This window comes from Oncorhynchus mykiss, chromosome 12 (assembly GCF_057628025.1).
Source record: "Oncorhynchus mykiss isolate SJ-2025 chromosome 12, ASM5762802v1, whole genome shotgun sequence".
Classification (NCBI taxonomy): Eukaryota; Metazoa; Chordata; class Actinopteri; order Salmoniformes; family Salmonidae; genus Oncorhynchus; species Oncorhynchus mykiss.
In genome coordinates, this window is record NC_143033.1 from 13,967,851 (window position 1) to 13,991,826 (window position 23,976).

Here is a 23,976-nt window from a genome sequence, read left to right on the forward strand (position 1 = left end):
TGGGGGGGGGTCTGAACTGTCTGGAAGATGACATGGGTGGGGGGTCTGGACTGTCTGTCTGGAAGATGATATGGGGGGGGGGGGTCTGTACTGTCTGGAATATGACATGGGGGGGTCTGAACTGTCTGGAAGATGATATGGGGGGGTCTGGACTGTCTGTCTGGAAGATGATATGGGGGGGGGGGTCTGGACTGTGTCTGGAAGATGATATGGGGGGGTCTGGACTGTCTGTCTGGAAGATGATATGGGGGGGGGGTCTGGACTGTGTCTAGAAGATGATATGGGGGGGTCTGGACTGTCTGCCTGGAAGATGATATGGGGGGGTCTGGACTGTGTATGGAAGATGATATGGGGGGGGGGGGGGGCGTATGGACTGTGTCTGGAAGATGACATGGGGGGGTCTGAACGGGGGGGGGCTGGACTGTCTGGAAGATGACAGAAGGTCCTTCACACCAGGACAGTGTAAAACAGAAGCTCCTCCACACCAGGCAGTGTAAAACAGAAGCTCCTCCACACCAGGACAGTGTAAAACAGAAGGTCACACACACCAGGACAGTGTAAAACAGAAGGTCACACACACCAGGACAGTGTAAAACAGAAGGTCACCCACACCAGGCAGTGCACAAATCACAAACTGGCTAAGTAGTGGCAGATCTCAGACATTCTGGAAGAGTTTGAGACAGAGCCGAGCAAGATTGTAGCTGTGACTGTTGATAATGCTGTTAATATGAATGTTGCCATCAAGAGGCTCCACATCCTAAAATTAGGATGCTTTGCGCACACATTGAATGTGGCAGAGCAGAAATCAGAGCAGTGGTCGTGTGGTTCAAGAGATCCTCGATGTCCAAAACAGTCTGGAGCCAGCTCAATATATTTTTTATTTTACCTTTTATTTAACGAGGCAAGTCAGTAGAGAACAAATTCTTATTTTCAATGTCGGCCTAGGAACTGTGGGTTAACTGCATTGTTCAGGGACGGAATGACAGATTTTTACCTTGTCAGCTCGGGGATTTGATCTTGCAACCTTTCCGTTACTAGTCCAACGCTCTAACCACTAGGCTACCCTGCCGTCCCAAAATAATATTAAAATATTATTTTGAAATTCACACATTTAATTCAATATTCAAGTATGCGGTAATAAATGTATGTTGTTTTTTGTTGTTGTTTCAGACCTTCCGCAACACTCACCCATCCTTGATGTCAGGACCAGATGGAACTCTATCTAATGATAGAGAGATTCATGGAGCACTATCCAGCAATCCAAGCAGCAGCCTTGGAACCACAACTGTGAAAAGCAATGACCAAGGACAACCTGGACCGTCTGAAGGACGAGGACTTCAACCCACTCACGCCGCCAAACATACCCTCGTAAAACTGACTCTCCTACCGATCCTCGACTTCGGCGATGTCATTTACAAAATAGCTTCCAATACTCTACTCAGCAAACTGGATGCAGTCTATGTGCCACAGTGCCATCCGTTTTGTCACCAAAGCCCCATATACCACCCACCACTGTATGCTCTAGTCGGCTGGCCCTTGCTACATATTCGTCACCAGACCCACTGGCTCCAGGTCATCTATAAGTCTATACTAGGTAAAGCTCTGCCTTATCTCAGCTTACTGGTCACGATAACAACACCCACCCATAGCACGAATTCCAGCAGGTATATCTCACTGGTCATCCCCAAAGCCAACACCTCTTTGGCCGCCTTTCCTTCCAGTTCTCTGCTGCCAGTGACTGAAACTAATTGCAAAAATCGCTGAAGCTGGAGACTCATATCTCCCTCACTAACTTTAAACATCAGCTATCTGAGCAGCTAACCGATCGCTGCAGGTGTACATAGTCCATCTGTAAATAGCCCACCCAATCTACCTACCTCATCCCCATATTGTTTTTATTTACTTTTCTGCTCTTTTGCACACCAGTAATTACTTCGCTACTATGGGCAATTGATTGCCTTACCTCCTCATGACATTTGCAAACACTGTATATAGACTTCTTTTTTTTCTATAGTGTTATTGACTGTACGGTTGTTTATTCCATGTGTAACTCTGTTGTTTGTGTCACACTGCTTTGCTTTATTTTGGCCAGGTCACAGTTGTAAATGAGAACTTGTTCTCAACTAGCCTACCTGGTTAAATAAAGGTGAAATTATTATTTTATTTTTTTAATAAATAAGGCTGAGGAGTTTGTCCAGCTCATGATAATCCTCTATACATCCACACTGTGTCATGTGAAAAGAATGCCCCCTGTGGTCAGATCAAACCCATCCTCCACAAACTGGAAGAGAACTTCACAGTGAAGCATGAAGATATAACGTTAGTGGCAACCATCAAAGAGAAGGTGTGGGAGAACCTCTCCGAGTGCTATCAGGATGATGACATTCAATCCTTCCTGCATGAGGACACAGCAATGGACCCCAGATTTAAAGGGAGGCTGGTGAGTGACGCCACCTGGGACAGGCTGAGGAAGGCAACTGTTGAGGCCAATGTGAGGAGCAACACCAGGGCTGTCAGAGGAGCCGGAGCAGACAGACACAGCACCAGCAACAGGAGGAGTCTGAAGGAGAGGAAATGGAGGAGACAGTCCCTCCATAGTACAAAACAAGGAGTGCCTTGGAGGAGCTGTTCTCAGAGGAGGACAGGGAGTTGAGGTTGACGATCCAACAGGACACCTCGTCCCTCACCCTCAGCGAGCGTGTTGACCTTGAGGTGGAACTCTATAAAGGCCTGGCTCCCAACCCCATCATCACAACCTAGTCTATAATAGTGATTCTATCAAAACATGACCGTTTCTTTTGCTGTAAATAATTCTATATTTTATATTATTTCTGAAAAAAAAGCTGTTAATTCTGTTCTTAATTTGTTTTGGGTTTTTTTTTTCATAAAAAATAACCGAAAGAATACTGTTAAAGTACCGGATGGATAAGCAGTATCGGTAAGAGTAGTAATACCGTTAAAATGTTAACGATACCCATCTCTACCCAGGACAGAAACACATTTAGATCCAACCAAATTATGAGAAAGCAAAAAGAGAACTATTTGACACACTGGAAAGAATCAACCAAAAAAACGAAACAAATTGAAACGCTATCTCAATCAAATGTATTTATAAAGCCCTTTATACATCAGCCGATGTCACAAAGTGCCGTACAGAAACCCAGCCTAAAACCTCAAACTGCAAGCAATGCAGATGTCTGGCCCTAAAACAGAGAGTACACAGTGGCAGAATACCTGACCACTGTGACTGACCCCAAATTAAGAAAATCCATGATTATGTACAGACTCAGTGAGCATAACCTTGCTATTGAGAGAGAGGCCATAGCCTGTCTTCTCTCGAGAGCCATGTCTGCCTATTTATTTAACCTTTAACCTTTATTTAACCAGGAAGGGCTGATTGAGATTTAAAATCTCTTTTTCAAGAGCGTCCTGGCCAAGATAGTAGTAATCTAGTAAAACCCATAGAATTCACAAGAGTATAGCAAAATCAAAAACAACTAATTAAAATCATTGACAGGTCAGGGAATCAGTCTCAAGATCATTCATCAGTGATTTAAAAATACCAATCGGGACAAGTTCTTCCAGTCTAAAAGTATTTTGTAAGGCGTTCCAAGACGAGGGCGCAGAGTACATAAAAGCCCTTTTACCAAATTCGGTTCGGACATTTGGAACAGTTAGCAGGATAAAGTCCAGCGAACGAAGAGAGTACCCACCACATTTCTGAACAAGAAAAATGCCCAAATAAAAAGGTAATAAACCCAAAATGGCTTTGTAAATAAAAGTATACCAGTGCCTGAACCTACGAGTGACTAGAGAAGGCCAGCCAACCCTGGTATACAAAGTGCAGAGGTGCGTAAGGGTTTTGCAGTTTAAAATAAATCTCAAAGTGCCATGGTAAAGAGTGTCAATTGATCTCAAACACTGAGCGGAAGCATTCATATATAAAATATCCCTATAGTCTAGTAAAGGCATAAATGTAGCTGATACTAGCCTCCTTCTGGCTTCAAAAGAAAAACAGGCCTTATTCCTAAAATAAAATCCCAAATTCAGCTTCAATATTTTTGTAAGTTGTTGAATATGCAATTTAAAAGAGAGGCCGTCATCAATTAAAATTCCAAGATATTTATATGAGCACGTGCCTATGTGTACACTGCCCGAGAAAAATGAGGTGGAAACTGAGCTGCACTTCCTAACCTCCTGCCAAATGTATGACCATGTTAGAGACACATATTTCCCACAGATCACACAGACCCACAAAGAATTTGAAAACAAATAAACATTGATAAACTCCTATATCTGTTTGGCAAAATACCGCAGTGTGTCATCACAGCAGCAAGATTTGTGGGCCGTTGCCATGAGAAAAGGTCAACCAGTGAAGAACAAACAACATTGTAAATACAACCAATATTCATCTGTTTATTTATATTCCCTTTCACACTTCAACTATATGCACATTGCTACAACACTGTACAACGCCAATAATATAACATCTGAAATGTCTATATTATTTTACAACTTTTGTGAGTGTAATGTTTACTAATGTTTCCCTTGTTTATTTCCCTTTTGTTTATTGTCTATTGTCTATTTTAAGCCCTTTGAATTGAATTGAGGGGAATATAGATGGGCGGTAGCGAGAGAGAGGGGTAGAGAGAGAGAAGTAGAGAGAGAAGTAGAGAGAGAGAGAGGGAGAGAGAGGGAGAGAGGGGTAGAGAGAGAAGTAGAGAGAGAGAGAGGGTAGAAAGGGGGTAGATAGAGGGAGAGGAGTAGAGAGAGGGAGAGAGGGGTAGAGAGAAGTAGAGAGAGAGGGGTAGAGAGAGAAGTAGAGAGAGAGGGTAGATAGAGGGAGAGGGGTAGAGAGAGGGAGAGAGAGAGAGAGGGGTAGAGAGAGAGAGAGAGGGTTAGAGAGAGGGGTAGAGAGAGAGAGAGAGAGAGGGTTAGAGAGAGGGAGAGAGAGAGAGGGAGAGAGGGGGAGGGGTAGAGAGAGGGAGAGAGAGAGAGAGAGAGAGGGGTAGAGAGAAAGAGAGAGAGGTAGAGAAAGAGAGAGGGGTAGAGAGAAAGGTAGAGATAGATAGAGAGAGAGGGGGTAGAGAGAGGAAGAGAGGGGTAAACAGCTGACAGGGAGAGATATTTCCTCTCAACATGAATGTTTGGGCATTGTGTGTGGGCAGCATGAGAAAAGTGCTGTCCTAAGAATCTGGTACTGTGAAAAAGAGTAGGAACTATGGCTCCCCCTGCAGTTCATGATTTATACTGCAGTTAAATGTGTACAGAAGTGTAGTTTGGCGAAGGAAGACCAAGGCAACATGGAGCTAAACAACTCAATCACTGAAAGTGAATTACTTACCACTGGGCTTTTGTAAAGGCTATGTGCAAGTGTTGATGTCTCAGTCTGTCACCATCCCCGAATCTGTGTGTGTGTGTATGTGTATGTGTGTGTGTGTGTGTGTGTCCTCACCGCCTCTTGGATCTCGCAGCGGAAGACATGTATACGGAAGATCTCTGCGTTGTAGTGGCTCTCTGTAAAGGCAAAGCAGTCAGTCTCAGGCGTGCCGTCATGACCACGCACACAGAACATGATCTTGTAGATGGGGTAACTGGCTATCTCTGTGCTTGTCTGGGGGTCCAGCAACCTGCAGAGAAACAGGCAGGTAAGGTTATGGCTGTTATAGTTCCAAGTTAATTGGTAAAAGTAAAATATAGATTATACACAGATTATATACAGCCTATATAGAGAATACATACAGCCTATATAGAGACTAGATACAGATTATATACAGCCTATATAGAGACTACATACAGATTATATACAGCCTATATAGAGACTACATACAGATTATATACAGCCTATATAGAGACTACATACAAATTATATACAGCCTATATAGAGACTAGATACAGATTATATACAGCCTATATAGAGACTACATACAAATTATATACAGCCTATATAGAGACTACATACAGATTATATACAGCCTATATAGAGACTACATACAGATTATATACAGCCTATATAGAGACTACATACAAATTATATACAGCCTATATAGAGACTAGATACAGATTATATACAGCCTATATAGAGACTACATACAGATTATATACAGCCTATATAGAGACTACATACAGATTATATACAGCCTATATAGAGACTACATACAAATTATATACAGCCTATATAGAGACTAGATACAGATTATATACAGCCTATATAGAGACTACATACAGATTATATACAGCCTATATAGAGACTACATACAGATTATATACAGCCTATATAGAGATTACGTACAGATTATATAGAGACTACATACAGACTATACACAGATTATATACAGCCTATATAGACTACGTACAGATTATATACAGCCTATATAGAGACTAGATACAGATTATATACAGCCTATATAGAGACTACATACAGATTATATGGAGACTACATACAGACGATACACAGATTATATACAGCCTATATAGAGACTACATACAGATTATATACAGCCTATATAGAGACTACATACAGATTATATACAGCATATATAGAGATTACGTACAGATTATATAGAGACTATACACAGATTATATACAGCCTATATAGACTAGATACAGATTTATTACAGCCTATAAAGAGACTACATACAGATTATATACAGCCTATAGAGATTATGTACAGATTATATAGAGACTATACACAGATTATATACAGCCTATATAGACTAGATACAGATTTATTTAAGCCTATAAAGAGACTAGATACAGATTATATGCAGCCTATAAAGAGACTACATACAGATTATATACAGCCTATATAGAGACTACATACAGATTATATACAGCCTATAGAGACTACATACAGATTATATACAGCCTATATAGAGACTACAGACAGATTTTATACAACCTATATAGAGATTACGTACAGATTATATAGAGACTACATACAGACTATACACAAATTATATACAGCCTATATAGAGACTAGATACAGATTATATACAGCCTATATAGAGACTACATACAGATTATATACAGCCTACATAGAGACTACATACAGATTATATACAGCCTATATAGAGACTACATACAAATTATATACAGCCTATATAGAGACTAGATACAGATTATATACAGCCTATATAGAGACTACATACAGATTATATACAGCCTATATAGAGACTACATACAGATTATATACAGCCTATGTAGAGATTACGTACAGATTATATAGAGACTACATACAGACTATACACAGATTATATACAGCCTATATAGAGACTAGATACAGATTATATACAGCCTATATAGAGACTACATACAGATTATATACAGCCTATATAGAGACTACATACAGATTATATACAGCCTATGTAGAGATTACGTACAGATTATATAGAGACTACATACAGACTATACACAGATTATATACAGCCTATATAGAGATTACGTACAGATTATATAGAGACTACATACAGACTATACACAGATTATATACAGCCTATATAGAGACTACATACAGATTATATACAGCCTATATAGAGACTACATACAGATTATATACAGCCTATATAGAGACTACATACAAATTATATACAGCCTATATAGAGACTAGATACTGATTATATACAGCCTATATAGAGACTACATACAGATTATATACAGCCTATATAGAGACTACATACAGATTATATACAGCCTATATAGAGATTACGTACAGATTATATAGAGACTACATACAGACTATACACAGATTATATACAGCCTATATAGACTACGTACAGATTATATACAGCCTATATAGAGACTAGATACAGATTATATACAGCCTATATAGAGACTACATACAGATTATATGGAGACTACATACAGACGATACACAGATTATATACAGCCTATATAGAGACTACATACAGATTATATACAGCCTATATAGAGACTACATACAGATTATATACAGCATATATAGAGATTACGTACAGATTATATAGAGACTATACACAGATTATATACAGCCTATATAGACTAGATACAGATTTATTACAGCCTATAAAGAGACTAGATACAGATTATATGCAGCCTATAAAGAGACTACATACAGATTATATACAGCCTATATAGAGACTACATACAGATTATATACAGCCTATAGAGATTATGTACAGATTATATAGAGACTATACACAGATTATATACAGCCTATATAGACTAGATACAGATTTATTTAAGCCTATAAAGAGACTAGATACAGATTATATGCAGCCTATAAAGAGACTACATACAGATTATATACAGCCTATATAGAGACTACATACAGATTATATACAGCCTATAGAGACTACATACAGATTATATACAGCCTATATAGAGACTACATAGAGATTTTATACAACCTATATAGAGATTACGTACAGATTATATAGAGACTACATACAGACTATACACAAATTATATACAGCCTATATAGAGACTACGTACAGATTATATGGAGACTACATACAGACGATACACAGATTATATACAGCCTATATAGAGACTACATACAGATTATATACAGCCTATATAGAGACTACATACAGATTATATACAGCATATATAGAGATTACGTACAGATTATATAGAGACTATACACAGATTATATACAACCTATATAGACAACGTACAGATTATATACAGCCTATATAGAGACTACATACAGATTATATACAGCCTATAGAGATTATGTACAGATTATATAGAGACTATACACAGATTATATACAGCCTATATAGACTAGATACAGATTTATTACAGCCTATAAAGAGACTAGATACAGATTATATGCAGCCTATAAAGAGACTACATACATATTATATACATCCTATATAGAGACCGTATACAGATTATATACAGCCTATATAGAGCCTACATACAGATTATATACAGCCTATATAGAGACTACATAGAGATTATATACAACCTATATAGAGATTACGTACAGATTATATAGAGACTACATACAGACTATGCACAGATTATATACAGCCTATATAGACTACGTACAGATTATATACAGCCTATATAGAGACTAGATACAGATTATATACAGCCTATATAGAGACTACATACAGATTATATACAGCCTATAAAGAGACTACATACATATTATATACAGCCTATATAGAGACTGCATACAGATTATATACAGCCTATATAGAGACTACATACAGATTATATACAGCCTATGTAGAGACTACATACAGATTATATACAGCATATGTAGAGACTACATACAGATTATATACAGCCTATATAGAGACTACATACAGATTATATACAGCCTATATAGAGACTACATACAGATTATATACAGCCTATATAGAGACTACATACAGATTATATACAGCCTATGTAGAGACTACATACATATTATATACATCCTATATAAAGACTACATACAGATTTAATAGGGACTACATACAGACGATACACAGATTATATAGAGCCTATATAGAGACTACATACAGATTATATAGAGACTACATACAGACTATAGAGAGACTACATACAGACTACACACAGATTATATACAGCCTATAGAGACTATACACAGATAATTTACAGCCTAGAGACTACATGCAGATTATATACAGCCTAAATAGAGACTACATACATATTATATAGAGACTACATACAGACTATAGAGACTACATATAGACTATACTAAGATTATATACAGCCTATATAGACTACACACAGGTTATATACAGCATAGAGACTACATACAGACTACATACAAATTATATACAGCCTATATAGAGACTATATACAGATAATATACAGCCTATATAGAGACTACATACAGCTTATATACAGCCTATATAGAGACTACATAGATTATATACAGCCTATATAGAGACTACATACAGACTACATACATATTATATAGACTACATACAGATTATATACAGAATAGAGACAACATAGATTATATAGAGTCTACATAGACTACATACAGATTATATACAGATTATAGAGACTACATACAGATTATATACAGCCTATATAGAGACTACATACAGACTACATACATATTATATAGACTACATACAGATTATATACAGAATAGAGACAACATAGATTATATAGAGTCTACATAGACTACATACAGATTATATACAGATTATAGAGACTACATACAGACTATACACAGATTATATACAGCCTATATAGACTACACACAGGTTATATACAGCCTAGAGACTACATACAGACTACATACAAATTATATACAGCCTATATAGAGACTATATACAGATAATATATAGCCTATATAGAGACTACATACAGATTATATAGAGCCTAGATACATACTACATACAAATTATATACAGCCTATATAGAGACTATATACAGATAATATACAGCCTATATAGAGACTAAATACAGATTATATACAGCCTATATAGAGACTACATACAGATTATATAGAGTACATACAGATTATATACAGCCTATATGGAGACTACATACAGACTATACACAGATTATATACAGCCTATATAGACTACACACAGGTTATATACAGCCTATAGACTACATACAGACTACATACAAATTATATACAGCCTATATAGAGACTATATACAGATAATATATAGCCTATATAGAGACTACATACAGATTATATAGAGCCTAGATACAGACTACATACAAATTATATACAGCCTATATAGAGACTATATACAGATAATATACAGCCTATATAGAGACTACATACAGATTATATACAGCCTATATAGAGACTACATACAGATTATATACAGCCTATATAGAGACTACATACAGACTACATACATATTATATAGACTACATACAGATTATATACAGCATAGAGACAACATACAGATTATATAGAGTCTACATAGACTACATACAGATTATATACAGATTATAGAGACTACATACAGATTATATACAGCCTATATAGAGACTACATACAGACTATACACAGATTATATACAGCCTATATAGACTACACACAGGTTATATACAGCCTAGAGACTACATACAGACTAAATACAAATTATATACAGCCTATATAGAGACTATATACACAGATAATATACAGCCAATATAGAGACTACATACAGATTATATAGAGCCTACATACAGACTACATACATATTATATAGACTACATACAGATTATATACAGCCTAGAGACTACATACAGATTACATAGTCTACATAGACTACATACAGATTATATAGAGACTACATACAGATTATACACAGACTATATACAGCCTATATAGAGACTACATACAGACTACATGCATATTATATAGAGTACATACAGACTACATACATATTATATAGACTACATACAGATTATATACAGATTATATAGCCTCCATACAGATTATATACAGCCAATATAGAGACTACATACAGATTATATACAGCCTATATAGACTACATACAGACTACATACATATTATATAGAGTACATACAGACAACATACATATTATATAGACTACATACAGATTATATACAGATTATAGAGCCTACATAGACTACATACAGATTATATAGAGACTACATACAGATTATATACAGGCTATAAAGAGACTACATACAGATTATATACAGCCTATATAGAGACTACATACATATTATATACAGCCTATATAGAGACTACGTACATATTATATACAGCCTATATAGAGACTACATACAGATTATATACAGTCTATATAGAGATTACATACAGATTGTATACAGCCTATATAGAGATTACATACAGATTATATCAAATCAAATCAAATTTTATTTGTCACAGCAGATGTTAATGCGAGTGTAGCGAAATGCTTGCCTATATAGAGACTGCATACAGATTATATACAGCCTATATAGAGACTACATACAGACTACATACATATTATATAGACTACATACAGATTATATACAGAATAGAGACAACATAGATTATATAGAGTCTACATAGACTACATACAGATTATATACAGATTATAGAGACTACATACAGACTATACACAGATTATATACAGCCTATATAGACTACACACAGGTTATATACAGCCTAGAGACTACATACAGACTACATACAAATTATATACAGCCTATATAGAGACTATATACAGATAATATATAGCCTATATAAAGACTTCATACAGATTATATAGAGCCTAGATACATACTACATACAAATTATATACAGCCTATATAGAGACTATATACAGATAATATACAGCCTATATAGAGACTAAATACAGATTATATACAGCCTATATAGAGACTACATACAGATTATATAGAGTACATACAGATTATATACAGCCTATATGGAGACTACATACAGACTATACACAGATTATATACAGCCTATATAGACTACACACAGGTTATATACAGCCTATAGACTACATACAGACTACATACAAATTATATACAGCCTATATAGAGACTATATACAGATAATATATAGCCTATATAGAGACTACATACAGATTATATAGAGCCTAGATACAGACTACATACAAATTATATACAGCCTATATAGAGACTATATACAGATAATATACAGCCTATATAGAGACTACATACAGATTATATACAGCCTATATAGAGACTACATACAGATTATATACAGCCTATATAGAGACTACATACAGACTACATACATATTATATAGACTACATACAGATTATATACAGCATAGAGACAACATACAGATTATATAGAGTCTACATAGACTACATACAGATTATATACAGATTATAGAGACTACATACAGATTATATACAGCCTATATAGAGACTACATACAGACTATACACAGATTATATACAGCCTATATAGACTACACACAGGTTATATACAGCCTAGAGACTACATACAGACTAAATACAAATTATATACAGCCTATATAGAGACTATATACACAGATAATATACAGCCAATATAGAGACTACATACAGATTATATAGAGCCTACATACAGACTACATACATATTATATAGACTACATACAGATTATATACAGCCTAGAGACTACATACAGATTACATAGTCTACATAGACTACATACAGATTATATAGAGACTACATACAGATTATACACAGACTATATACAGCCTATATAGAGACTACATACAGACTACATGCATATTATATAGAGTACATACAGACTACATACATATTATATAGACTACATACAGATTATATACAGATTATATAGCCTCCATACAGATTATATACAGCCAATATAGAGACTACATACAGATTATATACAGCCTATATAGACTACATACAGACTACATACATATTATATAGAGTACATACAGACAACATACATATTATATAGACTACATACAGATTATATACAGATTATAGAGCCTACATAGACTACATACAGATTATATAGAGACTACATACAGATTATATACAGGCTATAAAGAGACTACATACAGATTATATACAGCCTATATAGAGACTACATACATATTATATACAGCCTATATAGAGACTACGTACATATTATATACAGCCTATATAGAGACTACATACAGATTATATACAGTCTATATAGAGATTACATACAGATTGTATACAGCCTATATAGAGATTACATACAGATTATATCAAATCAAATCAAATTTTATTTGTCACAGCAGATGTTAATGCGAGTGTAGCGAAATGCTTGCCTATATAGAGACTGCATACAGATTATATACAGCCTATATAGAGACTACATACAGATTGTATACAGCCTACATAGAGATTACATACAGATTATATACAGTCTATATAGAGACTACATTTAGCCTATATAGAGACTACATACAGTCTATATAGAGACTACATACAGATTATATACAGCCTATATAGAGACTACATACATATTATATAGAGTACATACATACCACATACATATTATATAGACTACATACAGATTATATACAGATTATAGAGCCTACGTAGACTACATACAGATTATATAGAGACTACATACAGATTATATACAGCCTATAAAGAGACTACATACAGATTAAATACAGCCTATATAGAGACTACATACAGATTATATACAGCCTATATAGAGACTACATACAGATTATATACAGCCTATATAGAGACTACATACAGATTATATACAGCCTATATAGAGACTACATACATATTATATACAGCCTATATAGAGACTATATACAGACTATACACAGATTATATACAGCCTATATAGAGACTACATACAGACTGTATACAGCCTATATAGAGACTACATACAGACTACATACAGCCTATATAGAGACTACATACAGACTATATAGAGACTAAATACAGACTATATACAGCCTATATAGAGACTACATAGACTACATACATATTATATAGACTACATACAGATTATATACAGCCTAGAGACTACATACAGATTATATAGAGTCTACATAGACTACATACAGACTATATACAGATTATAGAGACTACATACAGATTATATACAGCCTATATAGAGACTACATACAAATTATATACAGCCTATATAGAGACTAGATACAGATTATATACAGCCTATATAGAGACTACATACAAATTATATACAGCCTATATAGAGACTACATACAGATTATATACAGCCTATATAGAGACTACATACAGATTATATACAGCCTATATAGAGACTACATACAAATTATATACAGTCTATATAGAGACTAGATACAGATTATATACAGCCTATATAGAGACTACATACATATTATATACAGCCTATATAGAGACTACATACAGATTATATACAGCCTATATAGAGACTACATACAAATTATATACAGCCTATATAGAGACTAGATACAGATTATATACAGCCTATATAGAGACTACATACAGATTATATACAGCCTATATAGAGACTACATACAGATTATATACAGCCTATGTAGAGATTACGTACAGATTATATAGAGACTACATACAGACTATACACAGATTATATACAGCCTATATAGAGATTACGTACAGATTATATAGAGACTACATACAGACTATACACAGATTATATACAGCCTATATAGAGACTACATACAGATTATATACAGCCTATATAGAGACTACATACATATTATATACAGCCTATATAGAGACTACATACAAATTATATACAGCCTATATAGAGACTAGATACAGATTATATACAGCCTATATAGAGACTACATACAGATTATATACAGCCTATATAGAGACTACATACAGATTATATACAGCCTATATAGAGATTACGTACAGATTATATAGAGACTACATACAGACTATACACAGATTATATACAGCCTATATAGACTACGTACAGATTATATACAGCCTATATAGAGACTAGATACAGATTATATACAGCCTATATAGAGACTACATACAGATTATATGGAGACTACATACAGACGATACACAGATTATATACAGCCTATATAGAGACTACATACAGATTATATACAGCCTATATAGAGACTACATACAGATTATATACAGCATATATAGAGATTATGTACAGATTATATAGAGACTATACACAGATTATATACAGCCTATATAGACTAGATACAGATTTATTACAGCCTATAAAGAGACTAGATACAGATTATATGCAGCCTATAAAGAGACTACATACAGATTATATACAGCCTATATAGAGACTACATACAGATTATATACAGCCTATAGAGATTATGTACAGATTATATAGAGACTATACACAGATTATATACAGCCTATATAGACTAGATACAGATTTATTTAAGCCTATAAAGAGACTAGATACAGATTATATGCAGCCTATAAAGAGACTACATACAGATTATATACAGCCTATATAGAGACTACATACAGATTATATACAGCCTATAGAGACTACATACAGATTATATACAGCCTATATAGAGACTACATAGAGATTTTATACAACCTATATAGAGATTACGTACAGATTATATAGAGACTACATACAGACTATACACAAATTATATACAGCCTATATAGAGACTAGATACAGATTATATACAGCCTATATAGAGACTACATACAGATTATATACAGCCTATATAGAGACTACATACAGATTATATACAGCCTATATAGAGACTACATACAAATTATATACAGCCTATATAGAGACTAGATACAGATTATATACAGCCTATATAGAGACTACATACAGATTATATACAGCCTATATAGAGACTACATACAGATTATATACAGCCTATGTAGAGATTACGTACAGATTATATAGAGACTACATACAGACTATACACAGATTATATACAGCCTATATAGAGATTACGTACAGATTATATAGAGACTACATACAGACTATACACAGATTATATACAGCCTATATAGAGACTACATACAGATTATATACAGCCTATATAGAGACTACATACAGATTATATACAGCCTATATAGAGACTACATACAAATTATATACAGCCTATATAGAGACTAGATACAGATTATATACAGCCTATATAGAGACTACATACAGATTATATACAGCCTATATAGAGACTACATACAGATTATATACAGCCTATATAGAGATTACGTACAGATTATATAGAGACTACATACAGACTATACACAGATTATATACAGCCTATATAGACTACGTACAGATTATATACAGCCTATATAGAGACTAGATACAGATTATATACAGCCTATATAGACTACATACAGATTATATGGAGACTACATACAGACGATACACAGATTATATACAGCCTATATAGAGACTACATACAGATTATATACAGCCTATATAGAGACTACATACAGATTATATACAGCATATATAGAGATTACGTACAGATTATATAGAGACTATACACAGATTATATACAGCCTATATAGACTAGATACAGATTTATTACAGCCTATAAAGAGACTAGATACAGATTATATGCAGCCTATAAAGAGACTACATACAGATTATATACAGCCTATATAGAGACTACATACAGATTATATACAGCCTATAGAGATTATGTACAGATTATATAGAGACTATACACAGATTATATACAGCCTATATAGACTAGATACAGATTTATTTAAGCCTATAAAGAGACTAGATACAGATTATATGCAGCCTATAAAGAGACTACATACAGATTATATACAGCCTATATAGAGACTACATACAGATTATATACAGCCTATAGAGACTACATACAGATTATATACAGCCTATATAGAGACTACATAGAGATTTTATACAACCTATATAGAGATTACGTACAGATTATATAGAGACTACATACAGACTATACACAAATTATATACAGCCTATATAGAGACTACGTACAGATTATATGGAGACTACATACAGACGATACACAGATTATATACAGCCTATATAGAGACTACATACAGATTATATACAGCCTATATAGAGACTACATACAGATTATATACAGCATATATAGAGATTACGTACAGATTATATAGAGACTATACACAGATTATATACAACCTATATAGACAACGTACAGATTATATACAGCCTATATAGAGACTACATACAGATTATATACAGCCTATAGAGATTATGTACAGATTATATAGAGACTATACACAGATTATATACAGCCTATATAGACTAGATACAGATTTATTACAGCCTATAAAGAGACTAGATACAGATTATATGCAGCCTATGAAGAGACTACATACATATTATATACATCCTATATAGAGACCGTATACAGATTATATACAGCCTATATAGAGCCTACATACAGATTATATACAGCCTATAGAGACTACATACAGATTATATACAGCCTATATAGAGACTACATAGAGATTATATACAACCTATATAGAGATTACGTACAGATTATATAGAGACTACATACAGACTATGCACAGATTATATACAGCCTATATAGACTACGTACAGATTATATACAGCCTATATAGAGACTAGATACAGATTATATACAGCCTATATAGAGACTACATACAGATTATATACAGCCTATAAAGAGACTACATACATATTATATACAGCCTATATAGAGACTACATACAGATTATATACAGCCTATATAGAGACTACATACAGATTATATACAGCCTATGTAGAGACTACATACAGATTATATACAGCCTATGTAGAGACTACATACAGATTATATACAGCCTATATAGAGACTACATACAGATTATATACAGCCTATATAGAGACTACATACAGATTATATACAGCCTATATAGAGACTACATACAGATTATATACAGCCTATGTAGAGACTACATACATATTATATACATCCTATATAAAGACTACATACAGATTTAATAGGGACTACATACAGACGATACACAGATTATATAGAGCCTATATAGAGACTACATACAGATTATATAGAGACTACATACAGACTATAGAGAGACTACATACAGACTACACACAGATTATATACAGCCTATAGAGACTATACACAGATAATTTACAGCCTAGAGACTACATGCAGATTCTATACAGCCTAAATAGAGACTACATACATATTATATAGAGACTACATACAGACTATAGAGACTACATATAGACTATACTAAGATTATATACAGCCTATATAGACTACACACAGGTTATATACAGCATAGAGACTACATACAGACTACATACAAATTATATACAGCCTATATAGAGACTATATACAGATAATATACAGCCTATATAGAGACTACATACAGCTTATATACAGCCTATATAGAGACTACATAGATTATATACAGCCTATATAGAGACTACATACAGACTACATACATATGATATAGACTACATACAGATTATATACAGAATAGAGACAACATAGATTATATAGAGTCTACATAGACTACATACAGATTATATACAGATTATAGAGACTACATACAGATTATATACAGCCTATATAGAGACTACATACAGACTACATACATATTATATAGACTACATACAGATTATATACAGAATAGAGACAACATAGATTATATAGAGTCTACATAGACTACATACAGATTATATACAGATTATAGAGACTACATACAGACTATACACAGATTATATACAGCCTATATAGACTACACACAGGTTATATACAGCCTAGAGACTACATACAGACTACATACAAATTATATACAGCCTATATAGAGACTATATACAGATAATATATAGCCTATATAGAGACTACATACAGATTATATAGAGCCTAGATACATACTACATACAAATTATATACAGCCTATATAGAGACTATATACAGATAATATACAGCCTATATAGAGACTAAATACAGATTATATACAGCCTATATAGAGACTACATACAGATTATATAGAGTACATACAGATTATATACAGCCTATATGGAGACTACATACAGACTATACACAGATTATATACAGCCTATATAGACTACACACAGGTTATATACAGCCTATAGACTACATACAGACTACATACAAATTATATACAGCCTATATAGAGACTATATACAGATAATATATAGCCTATATAGAGACTACATACAGATTATATAGAGCCTAGATACAGACTACATACAAATTATATACAGCCTATATAGAGACTATATACAGATAATATACAGCCTATATAGAGACTACATACAGATTATATACAGCCTATATAGAGACTACATACAGATTATATACAGCCTATATAGAGACTACATACAGACTACATACATATTATATAGACTACATACAGATTATATACAGCATAGAGACAACATACAGATTATATAGAGTCTACATAGACTACATACAGATTATATACAGATTATAGAGACTACATACAGATTATATACAGCCTATATAGAGACTACATACAGACTATACACAGATTATATACAGCCTATATAGACTACACACAGGTTATATACAGCCTAGAGACTACATACAGACTAAATACAAATTATATACAGCCTATATAGAGACTATATACACAGATAATATACAGCCAATATAGAGACTACATACAGATTATATAGAGCCTACATACAGACTACATACATATTATATAGACTACATACAGATTATATACAGCCTAGAGACTACATACAGATTACATAGTCTACATAGACTACATACAGATTATATAGAGACTACATACAGATTATACACAGACTATATACAGCCTATATAGAGACTACATACAGACTACATGCATATTATATAGAGTACATACAGACTACATACATATTATATAGACTACATACAGATTATATACAGATTATATAGCCTCCATACAGATTATATACAGCCAATATAGAGACTACATACAGATTATATACAGCCTATATAGACTACATACAGACTACATACATATTATATAGAGTACATACAGACAACATACATATTATATAGACTACATACAGATTATATACAGATTATAGAGCCTACATAGACTACATACAGATTATATAGAGACTACATACAGATTATATACAGGCTATAAAGAGACTACATACAGATTATATACAGCCTATATAGAGACTACATACATATTATATACAGCCTATATAGAGACTACGTACATATTATATACAGCCTATATAGAGACTACATACAGATTATATACAGTCTATATAGAGATTACATACAGATTGTATACAGCCTATATAGAGATTACATACAGATTATATCAAATCAAATCAAATTGTATTTGTCACAGCAGATGTTAATGCGAGTGTAGCGAAATGCTTGCCTATATAGAGACTGCATACAGATTATATACAGCCTATATAGAGACTACATACAGATTGTATACAGCCTACATAGAGATTACATACAGATTATATACAGTCTATATAGAGACTACATTTAGCCTATATAGAGACTACATACAGTCTATATAGAGACTACATACAGATTATATACAGCCTATATAGAGACTACATACATATTATATAGAGTACATACATACCACATACATATTATATAGACTACATACAGATTATATACAGATTATAGAGCCTACGTAGACTACATACAGATTATATAGAGACTACATACAGATTATATACAGCCTATAAAGAGACTACATACAGATTAAATACAGCCTATATAGAGACTACATACAGATTATATACAGCCTATATAGAGACTACATACAGATTATATACAGCCTATATAGAGACTACATACAGATTATATACAGCCTATATAGAGACTACATACATATTATATACAGCCTATATAGAGACTATATACAGACTATACACAGATTATATACAGCCTATATAGAGACTACATACAGACTGTATACAGCCTATATAGAGACTACATACAGACTACATACAGCCTATATAGAGACTACATACAGACTATATAGAGACTAAATACAGACTATATACAGCCTATATAGAGACTACATAGACTACATACATATTATATAGACTACATACAGATTATATACAGCCTAGAGACTACATACAGATTATATAGAGTCTACAGTCTACAATCGGACAATTTATTTATTTGAATTATTATGTTTTCTTCTCGGGCCTCTATAACTATATCTATTGTTCTTATTTTTGTTGTTGTGTGATTTGGATTAATCCCCTCTACCACACGGAACCCCACTAATCTACTGACCGAACGCAAGAGGTGGCTAACAACAGACTCCATCCTATGCTAGCTTGCTACCGGTTGGCTTGGCTAGCTGTCTAAATCGCCGTGACCCTAAACCAACCTCTCCACTCACTGGACCCTTTTGATCACTCGACTAAGCATGCCTCTCCTTAATGTCAATATGTCTTGTCCATTGCTGTTCTGGTTAGTGTTTATTGGCTTATTTCACTGTAGAGCCTCTAGTCCTGCTCACTATACCTTATCCAACCTATTAGTTCCACCACCCACATATGCAATGACATCTCCTGGTTTCAATGATGTTTCTAGAGACAATATCTCTCTCTTCATCACTCAATACCTAGGTTTACCTCCACTGTATTCACATCCTACCTTACCTTTGTCTGTACATTATACCTTGATGCTATTTTATCGCCCCCAGAAACCTCCATTTACTCTCTGTTCCAGACGTTCTAGACGACCAATTCTTATTGCTTTCAGTCGCACCCTTATTCTACTCCTCCTATGTTCCTCTGGCGATGTAGAGGTGAATCCAGGCCCTGCAGTGCCTAGCTCCACTCCTATTCCCCAGGCGCTCTCTTTTGACGACTTCTGTAACCGTAATAGCCTTGGTTTCATGCATGTTAACATTAGAAGCCTCCTCCCTAAGTTTGTTCTTTTCACTGCTTTAGCACACTCTGCCAACCCGGATGTTCTAGCTGTGTCTGAATCCTGGCTTAGGAAGACCACCAAAAATTCAGACATTTTAATTCCAAACTACAACATTTTCAGACAAGATAGAACTGCCAAAGGGGGCGGTGTTGCAATTTACTGCAAAGATAGCCTGCAGAGTTCTGTCCTACTATCCAGGTCTGTACCCAAACAATTTGAACTTCTACTTTTAAAAATCCACCTTTCTAAAAACAAGTCTCTCACCGTTGCCGCCTGCTATAGACCACCCTCTGCCCCCAGCTGTGCTCTGGACACCATATGTGAACTGATTGCCCCCCATCTATCTTCAGAGCTCGTGCTGCTAGGCGACCTAAACTGGAACATGCTTAACACCCCAGCCATCCTACAATCTAAACTTGATGCCCTCAATCTCACACAAATTATCAATGAACCTACCAGGTACCTCCCCAAAGCCTTAAACACGGGCACCCTCATAGATATCATCCTAACCAACTTCCCCTCTAAATACACCTCTGCTGTCTTCAACCAAGATCTCAGCGATCACTGCCTCATTGCCTGCATCCGTAATGGGTCAGCGGTCAAACGACCTCCTCTCATCACTGTAAAACGCTCCCTGAAACACTTCAGCGAGCAGGCCTTTCTAATCGACCTGGCCGGGGTATCCTGGAAGGATATTGACCTCATCCCGTCAGTAGAGGATGCCTGGATATTTTTAAAAAATGCCTTCCTAACCATCTTAAATAAACATGCCCCATTCAAGAAATTTAGAACCAGGAACAGATATAGCCCTTGGTTCTCCCCAGACCTGACTGCCCTTAATCAACACAAAAACGTCCTATGGCGTTCTGCATTAGCATCGAACAGCCCCCGTGATATGCAGCTGTTCAGGGAAGCTAGAAACCATTATACACAGGCAGTTAGAAAAGCCAAGGCTAGCTTTTTCAAGCAGAAATTTGCTTCTTGCAACACTAACTCAAAAAAGTTCTGGGACACTGTAAAGTCCATGGAGAATAAGAACACCTCCTCCCAGCTGCCCACTGCACTGAAGATAGGAAACACTGTCACCACTGATAAATCCACCATAATTGAAAATTTCAATAAGCATTTTTCTACTGCTGGCCATGCTTTCCACCTGGCTACTCCTACCCCTGTCAACAGCACTGCACCCCCAACAGCAACTCGCCCAAGCCTTCCCCATTTCTCCTTCTCCCAAATCCATTCAGCTGATGTTCTGAAAGAGCTGCAAAATCTGGACCCCTACAAATCAGCCGGGCTAGACAATCTGGACCCTTTCTTTCTAAAATTATCTGCCGAAATTGTTGCCACCCCTATTACTAGCCTGTTCAACCTCTCTTTCGTGTCGTCTGAGATTCCCAAAGATTGGAAAGCAGCTGCGGTCATCCCCCTCTTCAAAGGGGGGGACACTCTTGACCCAAACTGCTACAGACCTATATCTATCCTACCATGCCTTTCTAAGGTCTTCGAAAGCCAAGTCAACAAACAGATTACCGACCATTTTGAATCTCACCATACCTTCTCTGCTATGCAATCTGGTTTCAGAGCTGGTCATGGGTGCACCTCAGCCACGCTCAAGGTCCTAAACGATATCTTAACCGCCATCGATAAGAAACATTACTGTGCAGCCGT

General features: G+C 34.9%; 1 protein-coding gene across 4 annotated transcripts in view; it reads right to left on the reverse strand.

The window, feature by feature from the left end:
* The window catches only part of LOC110536788 (rab GTPase-activating protein 1), a 212,942-nt gene that overhangs the window by 156,259 nt on the left and 32,707 nt on the right, over positions 1–23,976 (reverse strand). For all 4 annotated transcript variants that reach the window (XR_016484882.1, XR_016484881.1, XM_036936954.2 and 1 more), the window contains one exon: positions 5,456–5,630. Coding sequence is in view for 2 of the 4 variants with exons in the window: in XM_036936954.2 (XP_036792849.2) it covers positions 5,456–5,630 (175 nt within the window). In the remaining 2 variants the exon portion in view is untranslated. The remainder of the gene's footprint in view (positions 1–5,455; positions 5,631–23,976) is intronic.